Here is a 13,996-nt window from a genome sequence, read left to right on the forward strand (position 1 = left end):
ATAAATTAAAAATTTATACCTAACGCCATCTCTCGAGTTTCAGAAGTACGACAAATTAAGAATTTATACCTAACGCCATCTCTCGAGTTTCAGAAGTACAATAAATTAAGAATTTATATCTAACGCCATCTCTCGAGTTTCAGAAGAACCATACATTAAGAATTTATAACTAGCGCCATCTCTCGAGTTTCAGAAGTATGATAAATTACGAATTTATCATACTAGCGCCATCTCTTGAGTTTTAGAAAAAAGATAAATTAAGAATTGATGATAATCAGCGTCATATCTTGATTGCTTTAGTTCATTTTTAAAAAAAACTTTAAAAAGATGTTATTGTCACTCACAAGATATCATTGAAGATCAATTCTTACTATCTCTATCTTTTTCTTAACTATCTTTGTTTATTGTGATTTATTTGCGGCATTCTGAAGATGGTGCTAATTTCAATATTTTTATCCTATCTTTGTCCTTCTCCCATTCTTTGCTTTCTCTATACTTGCTTTACAATTTATGCTCAAAAGATGGATTAACTGTATAAATTTATAATTAATCAATACATTACACTAGCAAATATTTGAATTATATCGGTAATATAAATATTCGTAGATAGATAGATTACAGCTAAATACTATATTCAATGAGGATTTTTAAAATATGTATAAATTTTCTAACTTTAATTAAAAATTAAAAGATATATTTAAAAGTAAAATACGAAGCTATAAAAACATATAAGATTCTATCTTCTCTTATTCGTATGTAATTTCGATATTTCGTGCACGTGCATGTTTCTTTAATGAAAATGAAAAACACTCGATGTTATTTTCCACAGCGCAAACGTGAAATGTCTCCTTCTCCTCCCCAACTTTTCTCCCTGTTTTCCACCGTCTCCGTGTATTTCTCATAGTACGTCCAACATACTCTTGCCGCAATGTAAGCATGAGGCAACGACTGCTGACCCGTCATATTGATCGACCTGGATCCGCACTTCGCCTCTATCCGATTGCGCGTTTCGGGTGGCGCTTCACAGACTGCGCCGCGACGCCTCGCGACGCTTAAACACGCTAGCATAGTCGCAACCACTGCACTTGTTTTTACACCGCATCGTCCTTCTTTACATGGAATCGTCCTCCGCCATGCTGGTGTTGCAGTGATCACATAAATCAACGAGAGTACGCATATTTATCGACGATAGTGACGGGTGGATCTGGTCGAAGGGAACCAGACCTTGGAAATTAGTGTTCCTCTAATCTTCGTCAAGTTTCCGGTTTCATTGAACGATTGAGTATTCCGGATTTTCTTCTCACGAATTGTGTACGTATTGATGAAAATTTAAAAACGATCTTATTGTTTATTCCATATTTTTATCAATGAATCGTTTCTCGATTCGTTTTCGTGATTGTTCATTAAAGGGGTTGATTCTGCTGTGTGGATATGTTTCAAGGATAGCTAATAATTTTAATGTGTGTATTGGAATTTTTATAATATCTGGAACATGTAGCGTTAAATTTGTGTAAGAATGTATAATATTAAAATCGTGAACATGCTAATTGTAACTTAATGATATTCTGATTTTTATCTGATCTTAAATTAATCTACTTGTTTTAAATAGTATTTCTGTTCTTTGTTCGTTTTATGCTCTGGCTCTTTTTTTTTTTTTTTTCATTGTTCGAGAAGGATTATAGAACTAATTGTTGCATCTCGAAATGGTATATTGCAATTTCGCACTTTATCATTCAGATTTTCTTAATTTTTATTCGAGAATAACGTGTTGATTTTTGTATTATTGTTGAGAAAATCTTTCATGTAATATTTTAATATAATTAGAAATATTATTTGATCACTAAAGTCTATTGAAATTAATAATAATCCGTTACTTTCACATTGCATAAACGTAGTAATGAATAAAATTGCTCGTGAAATAGGAAAATTTTATTTGTATTTATATTATATTATGATTTGTTATTAGTATCTTACCAAGAATTTATATTTTATATCTTATCTCGTAATTTTTATATTTAGTTTTTTCTTTAGTGTCATAAGTCAGATTTGTGAACTACGATAATTGATACCAAGAATTTCATTCATTAATATAGAGCAAATAATTTAATTACTTAATCAGTTGATTAATTGAATCTAGGAAAATATTTATGTAGAAAAAATGTTTATTTTATTATAAATAATAATTTTACTTTAATATAATGATATTTTCACTGTATTGTAGACATTAAAATCATTCAAAGAGAATAAAAACCTATAAAAATACAAGTTAAAGTCAGATTCAAAATTGTATTAGTAGAATTACCAGGAAACATTATCGTGATCTTTTTACTGCCAATATAAACATCTTTCTGAATTATTAATTTTTATTACAAAATTTGCGCGTAACAAAAATTCTAAATTCTCTTTGACTAATTAAAAAGTAAATTTCAAACAAATTATAATTTATTTACTAAAAAAAAAAAAAAAAAAAAATATTTAATTTTTTACTTAAATGCAGCATTTCTTTTATAAAATATCAATATTGAAAAATTAATAGAATTCGCACGTTATCTTGAGCAACAGGTGTCTAAATCTTGATCATTATTAATATCTTAATTCTTGTAAAAATAAAGTAATATTTATTCATATGTAAAATTATTTGATTTTTAAAGACTAATATAAGTTCGTAAAATTGAATTTAACATATATAAAACACGTTTAATTCATTCCATCAGCATCTTTTTTTGCATGAAATATTTATTGCGCGCTATGACGTATGTATGTATACATTTCTCACGAGAATTTTCCATTATGCATCTCATACATCAAGTGGCTATTTCATCTGTTATTACACAAACGTGTATTGCTTGATAGCAAGCCGTTTAACCAATCGTTATATATATATTTGTACTGCCTTCTGATTGATTAATTGTTTTATCACATATTCTCAGATTCGAAGTTTTATATAAAATTATATACCATCGTATGAAGTGTAAATTTATTTAGATTTATTGATACGTTTTTGAAAAAAGATTTTTTATTAGAATATTATATAAATATATTATTAATATAATATTATAAATATTATATTTTTATATTTTTATATTTTTCATTCAATTGAAAAAAGAATTAGAATTATTTTTCAATATTCCTCGAGAAATAATATAAATACATTTTATACATTTGATCGTTAAACTTAACTTTTTTATAAAAAAATTTCACATGAAAAAATTATGTTAACGAACGAATAAGAAAAAAATATTAAAAAAAAAAATATTAAACTTTTAAAATATTAAACTTCATCGAGGTAAATTAATTGTTAAAAATATTGAAACAATTCCTGGAAAAAGATCTATCAAACATAAATTATAAAAGATCTGTCCAACAAACGCGTATTTTAAACGTTTCGTTAAATTTGACATTCACATTGCATTTTCTTCATATCGTGTTCAATTAAAACAAATTGAATACTTCCGACTTGCAAAGTCATTTTCCTCCCTGTTAAATAATTACTACGTTTCCTGAAAACGAAAAACGAAGCCAGTTACGCGGCATGTGATTTAAGCCTCGATTTTTTCATTGAAGTCGAATCTTTTTTTCGTTTCAAATTATTTCAGGATTTTTTGCCCTGCTCGAATCCATCGCGGTGACACAAGGCGTTGCTCGAATGTGCCTGACAGGAAGATGAAACCGCGACATTGTGACGGAACACACGATCCAAACTGGGACGATCGTCCGTTCTCATAGCAGTCCGTCAATATCACAAATTCGAAATCACAATTCTCAGAATTTCTGAGAATTCTTCTCTTCTCTCTTAACCCCTTCGAAAATTTATCTTTTACACGATTACAAAGGACCAAAAAAAATCTACGATCGACGTATTATAACGAAGGTAAATCATCTTGCCGTAAATAAAAAAACCTTTCGTAGATTGCACGCACACGAATTATTCGCATTTTACTTTTCGTTGGAAAGATTTAGCTTCAATAATGATATAAATGAAGAATTTCTTGAGATTGTATGATAGAATATGTTGAAAAGCATGCATGGTAAATTAGAGGATGAGAATTTTTAACAGAGATAGATTTTATTAAATTTATTCTTAGTAGCTTTAGTAGCTTAATATTTTTCACATTCTTTATCGTAGAAAGATTATCGTTATTATTGTAAATTTTTATGCATTGAGAATTGAAATAATTATCCATAGATAATAGAACACGTTAAATTTACAATGATCTTTGCAAATAGAGAATAAAGAAATTCTTGAAATAAATAATTGGCGGGAAACCCTAACGTAGGATGAAAATAATTTTTTAATAGATTAGTCGCTTAATATAACTTTTATCGCATGATCGAATAACATAGTTGGCTTGCCAAATCGACATTAAAGAAAAGATGATGCACAAAGTATTTATTTTTGTTCTGGAACTGTTGATATTTGCAGATTTTTTAGAAAATCATATTATTATCTAGTTATTTATATAGAGATGTGCAAAATTTATTATTCAACAAACTATGTGCAAAGTACAAATTACAATCAGATATTTTACAGATCGTCTAAATTTCATAATGAAATTCAAACTATAATGATATTATTTATATATATATATATTAAAATAATAGAGTTAATTATGTTAAGTTAAATGCTTATTACGTATGCTATTCTCTTATTAATTTTTAAATTTGACAGATTTTAAATAATATCAAAAATAAGTAAAAAATAGGTAAGCTTATATACATTTATAAAACGAGAATATGTGATATTTTGTTGGCTCGATTATGTGCTGCAGTGTTATTTGCCGCAAGATTGCATGAAAGCCAGAATGTATTGACCCGAATATTACTTGTAATTAACAGCATGTGCCAAAAAGCATTTACATCCCCAATTTTTTGAATCGTTTGTTAAATTTGTTAAAATAATGAAATTTTGATAAATTAATATCATTTAAATTTATCAAAAATTATTTCTTCCTTACAAAAAAAAAACAGTATAAATAATAAATAATTACCATAATATTACTATTCCATAGCGTGTACGATCTTTTTTAGAAAATTTGATTCAATTTCTCATGCTTTTCCCTACCTAGTCATTTATTTCTACCACTAGTAATATTCAAAAGAGAAAATTCGAATTAAATCGGGACGTATTATTATTTTTTAAAACGATCATAAATTTTTGGGGTCGTTGTAGCGACATACTGTGCATATCATCAAAGACGATTATTAAATTTAAATCGTCTTGCTTTGAAACTTAATTTTCGATAATTTAATAAACTTCAATATTTTTGATAGCGTTCAATATAAATTTTTTATAAATGTATAATTTCAATCTAATATAATTTCCTATATCATTATTGATAATTCACGATATTTGCAAAATTGTATCCTCAGCTAAAACCAGAAATAAAATCGAGTATATAATTGATTATTATTTAATAATGAAAAATTTATTTCAACTTCACTTGCAATTTTTGTAATCAATAAATTTTTGTAATCAATAAATATCAAATTTATGAAATATTATCCTTAACTTAATTCCTCATCTATTTCTCATTATAAATTCAAATCACTTAAAGCCTTCATAAATTTACAGGGAAAATCTTAAACACATCCGACATATCGATTTTCTAAAATTGGCGATTCTATTACGCTTTCTTCTTTCCAATTATGCTACGTAATTAGAAGCAGTCAACCGATGTCAAACCGATAAATAAAACGAATAATAAAAAGTTTTTTCTCATTTTATCCTTTTTTTTTTCATTTTCAGTCGATCGCCTGACAGGCGAATGCAACTCCTTGAATTGTATCAAAAGCGAATTCTACCGTAGGGGTAAGATCGTGACACGGCATGAGGTTGTACAGGAAATAAGTGGGAGACTAAGTCACATTGGAAACATGTTGCCGAATTACTTGATAGGGGGTGAGTTTTCCTCAGAATTTTTTTTTTCTTCCCTATTTCTATACACCGATTTTTGTTTACCAATTGAAAAGAAACATCACACGTATCTCTTTCTTTGAATCGTATTCATTATTTATTGTTTCGCCGTGAAAAGAATCTCTCAGGCATATGTAATGGATATACATAAGCACGAATTATACAGAAACTACACGCACGAATTTAAGTGAAGATTTTGCATTACACAAGTTTTTCACACCGTTTTGTAATTAATGATTGTTAAATGTGTTTTTGAAAATTTATATATTTATTTATTGTGATAGATTAATACTTTGTTGTAGTTTATTGATTTCGTAAAAAGAAATCTTTTTTTTTTTCTGTTTCATCCGTTGAATATATTCATATTTTTGATTGATATTCGAAACTATGGAAAATATGGATATCCAAATAGTATATAATCTTATAATTGTATATCTATTAAATTGTAATAGAGCTATGTATACTTATTGTATTTATTATATTTATGCTAGTAAATTTAATCTTCGTTTAATTAACGCAGCATTTAATCGTAATCGCTTACTTCATTGGTATATTTATCGAATATTTTGAATACCTGGTAATTAATGTATATATGCGAAATATTTTTATCTCTTTATCTTACGGTTCAACTTAGAAATCTTTCCAATTTTTTTTTATTCGTAATTTTCCAATATAAGTAAATTAATAAAAAAGAAAAATATTTTAATATATTACGGTTTAATGAATTGGAATAAAAAAAGAAAAGGAAGGACGAAAAACGAAAGAAAGGAGAATATACAATAAAATTATTTGTCGCTTTATCCGGAAAATTCTGATCTGCTAGAATTTTCTTCTCAAAACAATATCAATGCCTGAATAGTTAGATACGAATGGAACGTGCTTTATCGATTGTTTTGGAGGCGATCAAGCGCACTACTCGGGGTGAGTGTGCAAACGACAAAAACAGAAGGAAACAAAAAATGTAGCGATAAAAAATAAAGCATAAATAAGGATGGACAGATACATTGTTGCGTATAAAAGTTTCACCCTCAAATTAAATTAAATTAAAATGTTACGAAATATTTGAGAAGCCTTAAAGTGTGAAATGTAAATCGTTAGAAATTAATTGAAATGAGATTTGAAATGAGAATGTAAAAAGTTTTCAGCTAAAATTTAAGGATTTTTGTTGAATTTAAAATTATTTTCTTTGAAGATTACTTTTATCCTCAACAATGTTAAAATAACTTCATGTTGTTCTCATAGATTATGTATATATATATAATATTATATTTTATATATATGTATATTATATTTATATACAGATTTATTTTTTTCTTCTTTTTTTAAAAAAACGATATTTTAGAATTAATTATATTAGTATTCACGCGTACGATCGCTGCCCCTGTGCACGAGGTACGTACCAGTTAGTTTCTAAAATTGATAAAAAAATGGTATAAGTTTCGATGAATGGTCATCGTTATTAATTACATACAATTTGATTAAACAAATTCTTACTCATAATTGAAATCAGAATACTGTTCTATTAGTAATAAAATGTGCATGAGAAAAATATTGTTAAATATTGTGTCATTAATAATTTATAATATGGAGAACCAAGAAAGTACGACACGTAAGTCGTAAGTTATTGACTTATTCCACTTTCGTATACGAGCGATGGTCGAATGTATTATATGTTTCAAAAATTAATGACCATTCTTTCTACATCGAAGCCTATCTTATAGTCCTTACATTTGACAGAAAATCAGATTTACTCGAAGAGCAGCATCGACTGATAATATGTACTACGTATTATAATTAACTAGTCAACTATTAGAATTCTTATTACTATTTCAGTTAAAATTTCGAGTATCGAGATATCTAGATATTTTAGCGAGATTTAAAACATCACACGATTAAAATCAAAACTTCAAAAGTGATTTTATAATTTCGAATAGAAATTTTTCTTCTTTTTTTTGTCACTTTCATATCAAACGATTAATTAATTATGAATATCAATAGAGATTCTACTATTTTAAGTCGTTCTACCGATCGATAAAATATTTAGATATCAAGATATTTAAGTGTCTGTAGTCACTACGTAAAATTTTTTTTTAGATGCAACCATAACGATGAATAGTCGTTGCAAATAGCGAAGATAGTAGCAAAAATAGGAAAAATAGCGGGTAGTTCTAGCAGTGTGCACTCTTCTTCTTTTTTTTTTCTTGTTCATGATTATCATTTCGTAGATATTTGCAGCCAAATACCATCGTTGTCATCGTCTAAAGCAGTGGCCAATGTTTCGTTTCAGCGGCAATTGTACTTGCGGTTGCCACCGTCTGTCGCGCGGAGTGCCAGAGTGAGTGATCAAACTCAATCAACTTCACTTCAGTGTTCTTGTTATTTGTCAATGTTGTTTCACCCAAGCTTGTTGTTGCTCTCAAGATTCGTTCACATCATTAATTTTTTCCTCTTTATTTTTTATTCATTTTTTTTTTAACAATTTAATTACGTATAAATTAATTTTCTGCTATTCATATTCGAGACAATTTTTTTCTGTCTTCTTTTTCTATGATTAAGAGAACGTAGTAGTTTCGAGAAAATTAATTTTATCATAGGATAATTAATTGATGCTCGAATATTTTTCCTATCTTTATCCCATTCGTAAATTTAAAAACTTAGTTTAAAAGATGAGCATAGCGTTTCATTGCGATTGTGTTTTACAGCTCGTTCTATTTATTGCTACGAATGCGACTCGTGGACGGATTTGAGATGCAAGGATCCTTTCAATTACACCGCACTTCCGAGGGATCAACCGCCTCTTATGACTTGCAATGGATGTTGCGTAAAAATGGTTCGCAACGCAAAGTCACGTAAGTGATTTTTCATACCATTATTTCTTGTAAGAAATAATTATTTTTCCATTTGAACAAATACGGCTAATATCAACTGTATATATTATATCTACGAGCTGACATCTCGAATTAAACGCATAGGTATAGAGGGAATGCAAAAATTAAAAAAAAATTGATTTAAAAATGCAATTCTTATAATTATTACATAGTATTCTCTTCATTATTTTTTTTTTTAATTTTATACATCTTATTGTTATTATTCAATTGCCCAACTAATTTAGAAATTTAGTTTAAAATTCAATCATTACTTTATTAATTCTCTCATCATCCTTTTTCTTAACTTTCAATTTAATTATTCATATATATATATATATATATATCACAGTTGTTACTTGCGTTAAAAATTTTTAACTGGAATAATTACTGACAATCCCTCGTCTCTGTTCGCAGCGTATGAGAGCGTGAGGCGGACCTGCACTTCGCAGCTACAGATAAACTTATTCATGGTGGATCACGTGTGCATGATGGAAAGTACCGGCACTGGTCACATGTGCTTCTGTGAGGAGGATATGTGCAATCGTGTCTCCTCGATCTCGTGTTCGAATCCCGCACTCCTGCTGATCCTGTCGACCATCCTTGTACTACGCTCGGTCATCTTAGGGGCCCCAGCTTGCTTTGTAGAACGTTGCAATGGTCACGTCGTATAACACTAATTTAACTCGATTCACCCGCCAGTGATTCCGATCATATCCTCCGTAGAATTTTAGTTTTAGCAGGCGACTAAAAACTCTGTTCGGGACGAGCGATAGATGTCCCTTTTCACATTCCTCGTCGTCCAAACGAAAATTCGTGTTTTTTTTTTCGTAGAAAGGAAGAGGATCTTGTCGTATCGTGATATTTGAACGATTCGACGTGACTTGAGGATCCTCTTCTTTTTTTTCTTCTTTTTCCTTTTCTTTTCGAAGATTATTTGCACCGTGCATCGCTCGTCCCGATTCCTTCTTCGGTGTAAACAGTAGCGAAAAATCTTGACCGTGTAGATAAATCATTCGTCGTTGTTCTCTCTGTCATTGTCACGATTTTACGCCTCCTCTTTTTTTTTTTTTTGGCTCCTTTTTAACGAGTAGAAAAAGTATTCGGTGAACGAGTATACGAAATCTATCATAGTGTTTTTTAGTATCGTCAAAAGATTGAAATTATCGACACGTAACGATGTAAATTATCATTGAATGATTCTTTTTAAATTCATTCACGGTAGAATGAAACAAAGATAGAGATGAAATTCTAACTGCCAAGAAGAAAATCGTGCATTATAGAGCCGCGTAAAAAAAAAAAAAAAAAGAAAAAAATTCTGACGCGTTTCTTTAAATCGTGATGCATTTTCCCCGCGACGATTTATTGATTATGAATTATTTTTCGACGAAGGTTTGCTGCATGTCCATTTAAGTATAATTATTTACGTTTACCTTCACTATTCGTTGATTGTTTTTATCCCTTCAAGTGAATCTGATGCATCTTAGATTAGAATTGAAAACTCTTCCCTTCTTCACTCCCTCAACTTCATTTATTCTTAAAAGTTTCGTTTCCTATGTTAGATCACAACAAACATCTTGACGATCGAATCGAGCTGCTCCTGATATGTGCGATAAAAATAGTTATAGTTCGTCGTGATATTTTTGGAATGTTTTTCATTTCAAAGTTCTCTCGCTGGCTTGCCGTTCTGTTCAATGTATCTGTTTCCATGTATCCGCAGATTCGTCACTTTCGATTTCGAGCGAGTGTGAAGAAAAAAAAAAGATACAGTAGGTACAGTGTTTGCAGCGTTGTTCGATCATTGCAAGATCATAGGAGTTTATTGTGTATATCAAATAGCTATATTTATCTCACACGTTTTACCGCTTCCCCATTGTGAGCACACCTTGCACTGGGAATGATGGACTTTTTCCAGACAGAATTGTTCAAGTGGCGAAGAATGAAACGAATTGTGACGCGGAGGGAAAGAAACAGACGCGATGAACGTCCGTATTTGCGAACAGACGTCGACGATGTTGGAGAATATTAAACTTTGGAAGGGAGGTTTCAAACGCGTTTCAAAAATTTAAAAAATTCCAAAATTTTGATAAGAAGAGTACGACAAATTGGAGATCCTTTTGTACAAGATTTCGATTCTCTTTTAAAGAGATGAGATGATGCTCTTTTAAAGAGTTTCTCTTTTAAACAGCTTTAATCATTCATTCAAATTTCTGGTACAAGTATGATCAACATTTTCGACGTTGTTTCTTATCATCACGTGTCACAATAATTCCTGCATTAAGGTTCTTCGTCACTGATTGCCCCTTTATGTGTTTATCCATTTGCCATTTCTTTTACGAGACATTGATGTTTTGCGCGCCGTGCATAAAAAATTAGCGAAACGGGAATGGCCCATGGAGCTTATAAGTAGATCACCACGATCTGGCCGCATGCCCATCTGAGAACAACATCGTGAGAAAAGCAACGACTGGAGCCGGCGAGGATCGACACCAGCAGATTTTTCGAGTTGTTCTACGTTTTTCCAGTTGTTGGAATCGAGCGCGTGTAACTTTCTCGATCAATACGTTTCTCGATCAAGTTTCGATTCAACATCTGTTCATTTTAACTATTCGAATATTTTTCATCTCGTCTCAACAATCTTTAATAAGTATTGCAATTATTATATCTACTTCTTATTTCGATATCTTAAAATCTCAACAAAGAATTGATATATTTTAATTTGATAACAGTTAAAGAAATCAAGATCGATTAATAATTGACTCAAGTGTTTTAATTCAATAATGACGAATTGATCGTGGAACGGCACACGCGCACGGTACGACACGGTAGTATTAGTGAGTTCTGCAACTACATATCTAACAAAAGCGTTTCCACACGTAGAAGGAAGAGAAGTTCGAGCATGGAACTGTAGCACTTTTCAGTAACAGTGTGGTTTGAAAGTCACGGCAGAGGAAACTTAAACGACAACCCCTCCCCATGGACGTGAAACCTTTGCTCAATCGAAATTGTCCAGACCTATCGTCGTCATGTATCGCCCCTCGCCCCTTATTTTCCTCTGTCCCGCGACTTTCGTGTCGCAACGCAGTAAAACACCTTGCATGACACTTGCATGAATCTGTTATTAGTGATTCTGCGAAAAATCTGGGTATCCCGTAGTCGTTGCTTCCAATAGGAAACAGACATTTCCAAACTCTCTTTCATTTTCGAGAAAATAATCATGAAAAATTAACAACGATATATATATATATATATATATAAATATATATGTCGAATATCAGAGATATATCAGAGATATCAGATTTGTCTGTATCCCCGACGAGGCCCGGCTCCGAAACAGAACAACCCTCTGTAACACAAAAACCTTCCACCCCGACGAATGCAACGCGAGGCAGATCGAACTAACGGAAAAAGCACAACGTGGGCCTTCAGCTTCGATCGTGCCACGCCATCGTTTTAATCGAATAAGCGGAAGTGAGGGGCGGCGCGCTTTCAGGCTTTCCGGAAGTCGGGTTGTAAAGGGTCCTTGTATCGCGCCATGACTCCATTATTATGCAGCGCACGCAGCGAAGAGCTCGATCGACGAAAAGAAAGACGACCAAGGACTCGTTCGATTTTTTCGAATCGAGATCAGCTTTAAGACCCACGCCAATCGTCCGAAAGGCGATTACGGTTACATATCTTGCTGTTTCCAGGATATGGCTGGCACGGCCAAGTTGAACGCGCATGTCCTCACAGAGAGGCTTCCTGTGTGTGAAGCCTCTTGCCAAACAAGCTTCGGTGCTTGCTTGAGTTAAAAGCGAGCTAACCGGTGTTTCTCTGGCAAGCCATGCGGCTCGTGTCGCGTCATTTGTTCATTGTCGCACGCGCGGCTGCGAGGCTACCTTCTCTACTCTCTATTATTCTCTATTCTCTACAATTTTTAATTTCACTTATGCGTTTCTCTTCTATCCGTCTGCCCCTTTTTATTTCCAGTTTGTCATTGCGCGACCGATCCACTAGCATCTTCTATGGATTGGAGCGAATATGGAAGATCGAAGATGATTGTGTTGAGAATGTGTAAGAATCTGGTAAGGGAGGTATTGGTCTGGTTGAAACGCAGAGAACCGTACCGATATATATTTTTCTTTCTTTCTGTGCGTAAAGAGAATTTCTTTTCTTTTCTCCTCCAATTTGAAACGAATTCTTTCCCCCTCTTCCCCAATCCGATTTTCTAATTTGATTTTCGTATTATCAAGATTAAAAAAAAAAAAAATGCGAAAGCATGATGAAGTAGAAAAGAATGCGACAGGCAGGAGAGGGGAGCAGCAATGACAACACTGACGTCAGCATGTGACACGAGTGAATCTCCATTTTTAAGTTTGGCCTCGCAGCTGGAAAGTATCCACGTAACGCTACCGATACAACTATATATACTACCATGCGAAGTAATGGCGGATGCGCTGAGCCGAATCTTAAACAGCTCGATCGAACTTGAACTGGATTCTAAATAATTAGAATTCTATTTTATTTAGACGAATGAAATAAATTTCTTTTCTTTTTTTTTTTTTTTCGTACAGTTTTTCTTTGTAACTTCTAACAATGAATACTTTTAACAATGTTTCAGAACGTCAGGCATCAGAGTTCCGTTCACCTCGATCGAGACTGTTTCAGTTTTCGGCAATGAGAACAAAAAAATGACACAATGGGATCGATACTTTTTTTTTTACCCGCCTGTTTACACGAAAAGCTAATAATCCAAGTGCTTGCATAAGAATCGAGGTGATATCATTTTATTCGATGTACACACACAAAAATTTGTCTCTGTTCAAAGATCGATGTGTTACGATTGCGCCAAGATAAGATGCCAATCTTATATATCACATACGCTCTGAAACACTTTTTATCTCGATGTTTTGATGATGAACATTGGCCATAAATTGAATGACGTATGATCAATATATATATATTTTACGATGCAAGTGTCAACAATCCTCCCTTATGTCTCTCCACGTGTATCGATGTGTATCGATTTTGTGATGATCGTTGCCCCGAAATGTTTATTTATTTTTTATTTTTTTCTTTATCACTTGTTGGCTCTTCGTTCATGTATCAGTTCAGTTGATTTTATTAAAAAAAAAAAGATTTGATATTATCTATTATTATTATTATTATTATTATTATTATTATATACGATGGCATGAAATGATGTTTCGATGGTAAAGTAGCGTTTTTCGATTAT

The 13,996-nt window shown here is 31.7% G+C and overlaps 1 protein-coding gene across 2 annotated transcripts; it reads left to right on the forward strand.

The window, feature by feature from the left end:
- Window positions 1–852: 852 nt before the first annotated feature.
- On the forward strand, window positions 853–13,904 carry LOC122720771 (protein quiver). Of its 2 annotated transcripts, XM_043947734.1 has the most exons (6): window positions 853–1,311; window positions 3,597–3,871; window positions 5,747–5,899; window positions 8,202–8,249; window positions 8,617–8,763; window positions 9,196–13,904. In XM_043947734.1, the coding sequence occupies exons 3-6, from the start codon at window positions 5,875–5,877 to the stop codon at window positions 9,450–9,452; spliced, it is 477 nt and encodes a 158-aa protein (XP_043803669.1). In that variant the 5' UTR covers window positions 853–1,311; window positions 3,597–3,871; window positions 5,747–5,874; the 3' UTR covers window positions 9,453–13,904. The 2 variants fall into 2 exon arrangements, with proteins under 2 accessions (XP_043803669.1, XP_043803670.1); XM_043947735.1 differs by lacking the exon at window positions 3,597–3,871 and having other exon boundaries at window positions 854–1,311.
- Window positions 13,905–13,996: the final 92 nt, after the last annotated feature.

Source organism: Apis laboriosa, unplaced genomic scaffold (genome assembly GCF_014066325.1).
Source record: "Apis laboriosa isolate Shangri-la unplaced genomic scaffold, ASM1406632v1 scaffold1321_cov151, whole genome shotgun sequence".
NCBI classification, from domain to species: domain Eukaryota; kingdom Metazoa; phylum Arthropoda; class Insecta; order Hymenoptera; family Apidae; genus Apis; species Apis laboriosa.

Coding starts and splice junctions, on each gene's coding strand:
- LOC122720771 (XM_043947734.1), top strand. CDS start 5,875: ATGTTGCCGAATTACTTGATAGGGG. Junction 8,250..8,616: donor CTGTCGCGCGGAGTGCCAGA/GTGAGTGATCAA, acceptor TGTGTTTTACAG/CTCGTTCTATTTATTGCTAC. Junction 8,764..9,195: donor GGTTCGCAACGCAAAGTCAC/GTAAGTGATTTT, acceptor CTCTGTTCGCAG/CGTATGAGAGCGTGAGGCGG.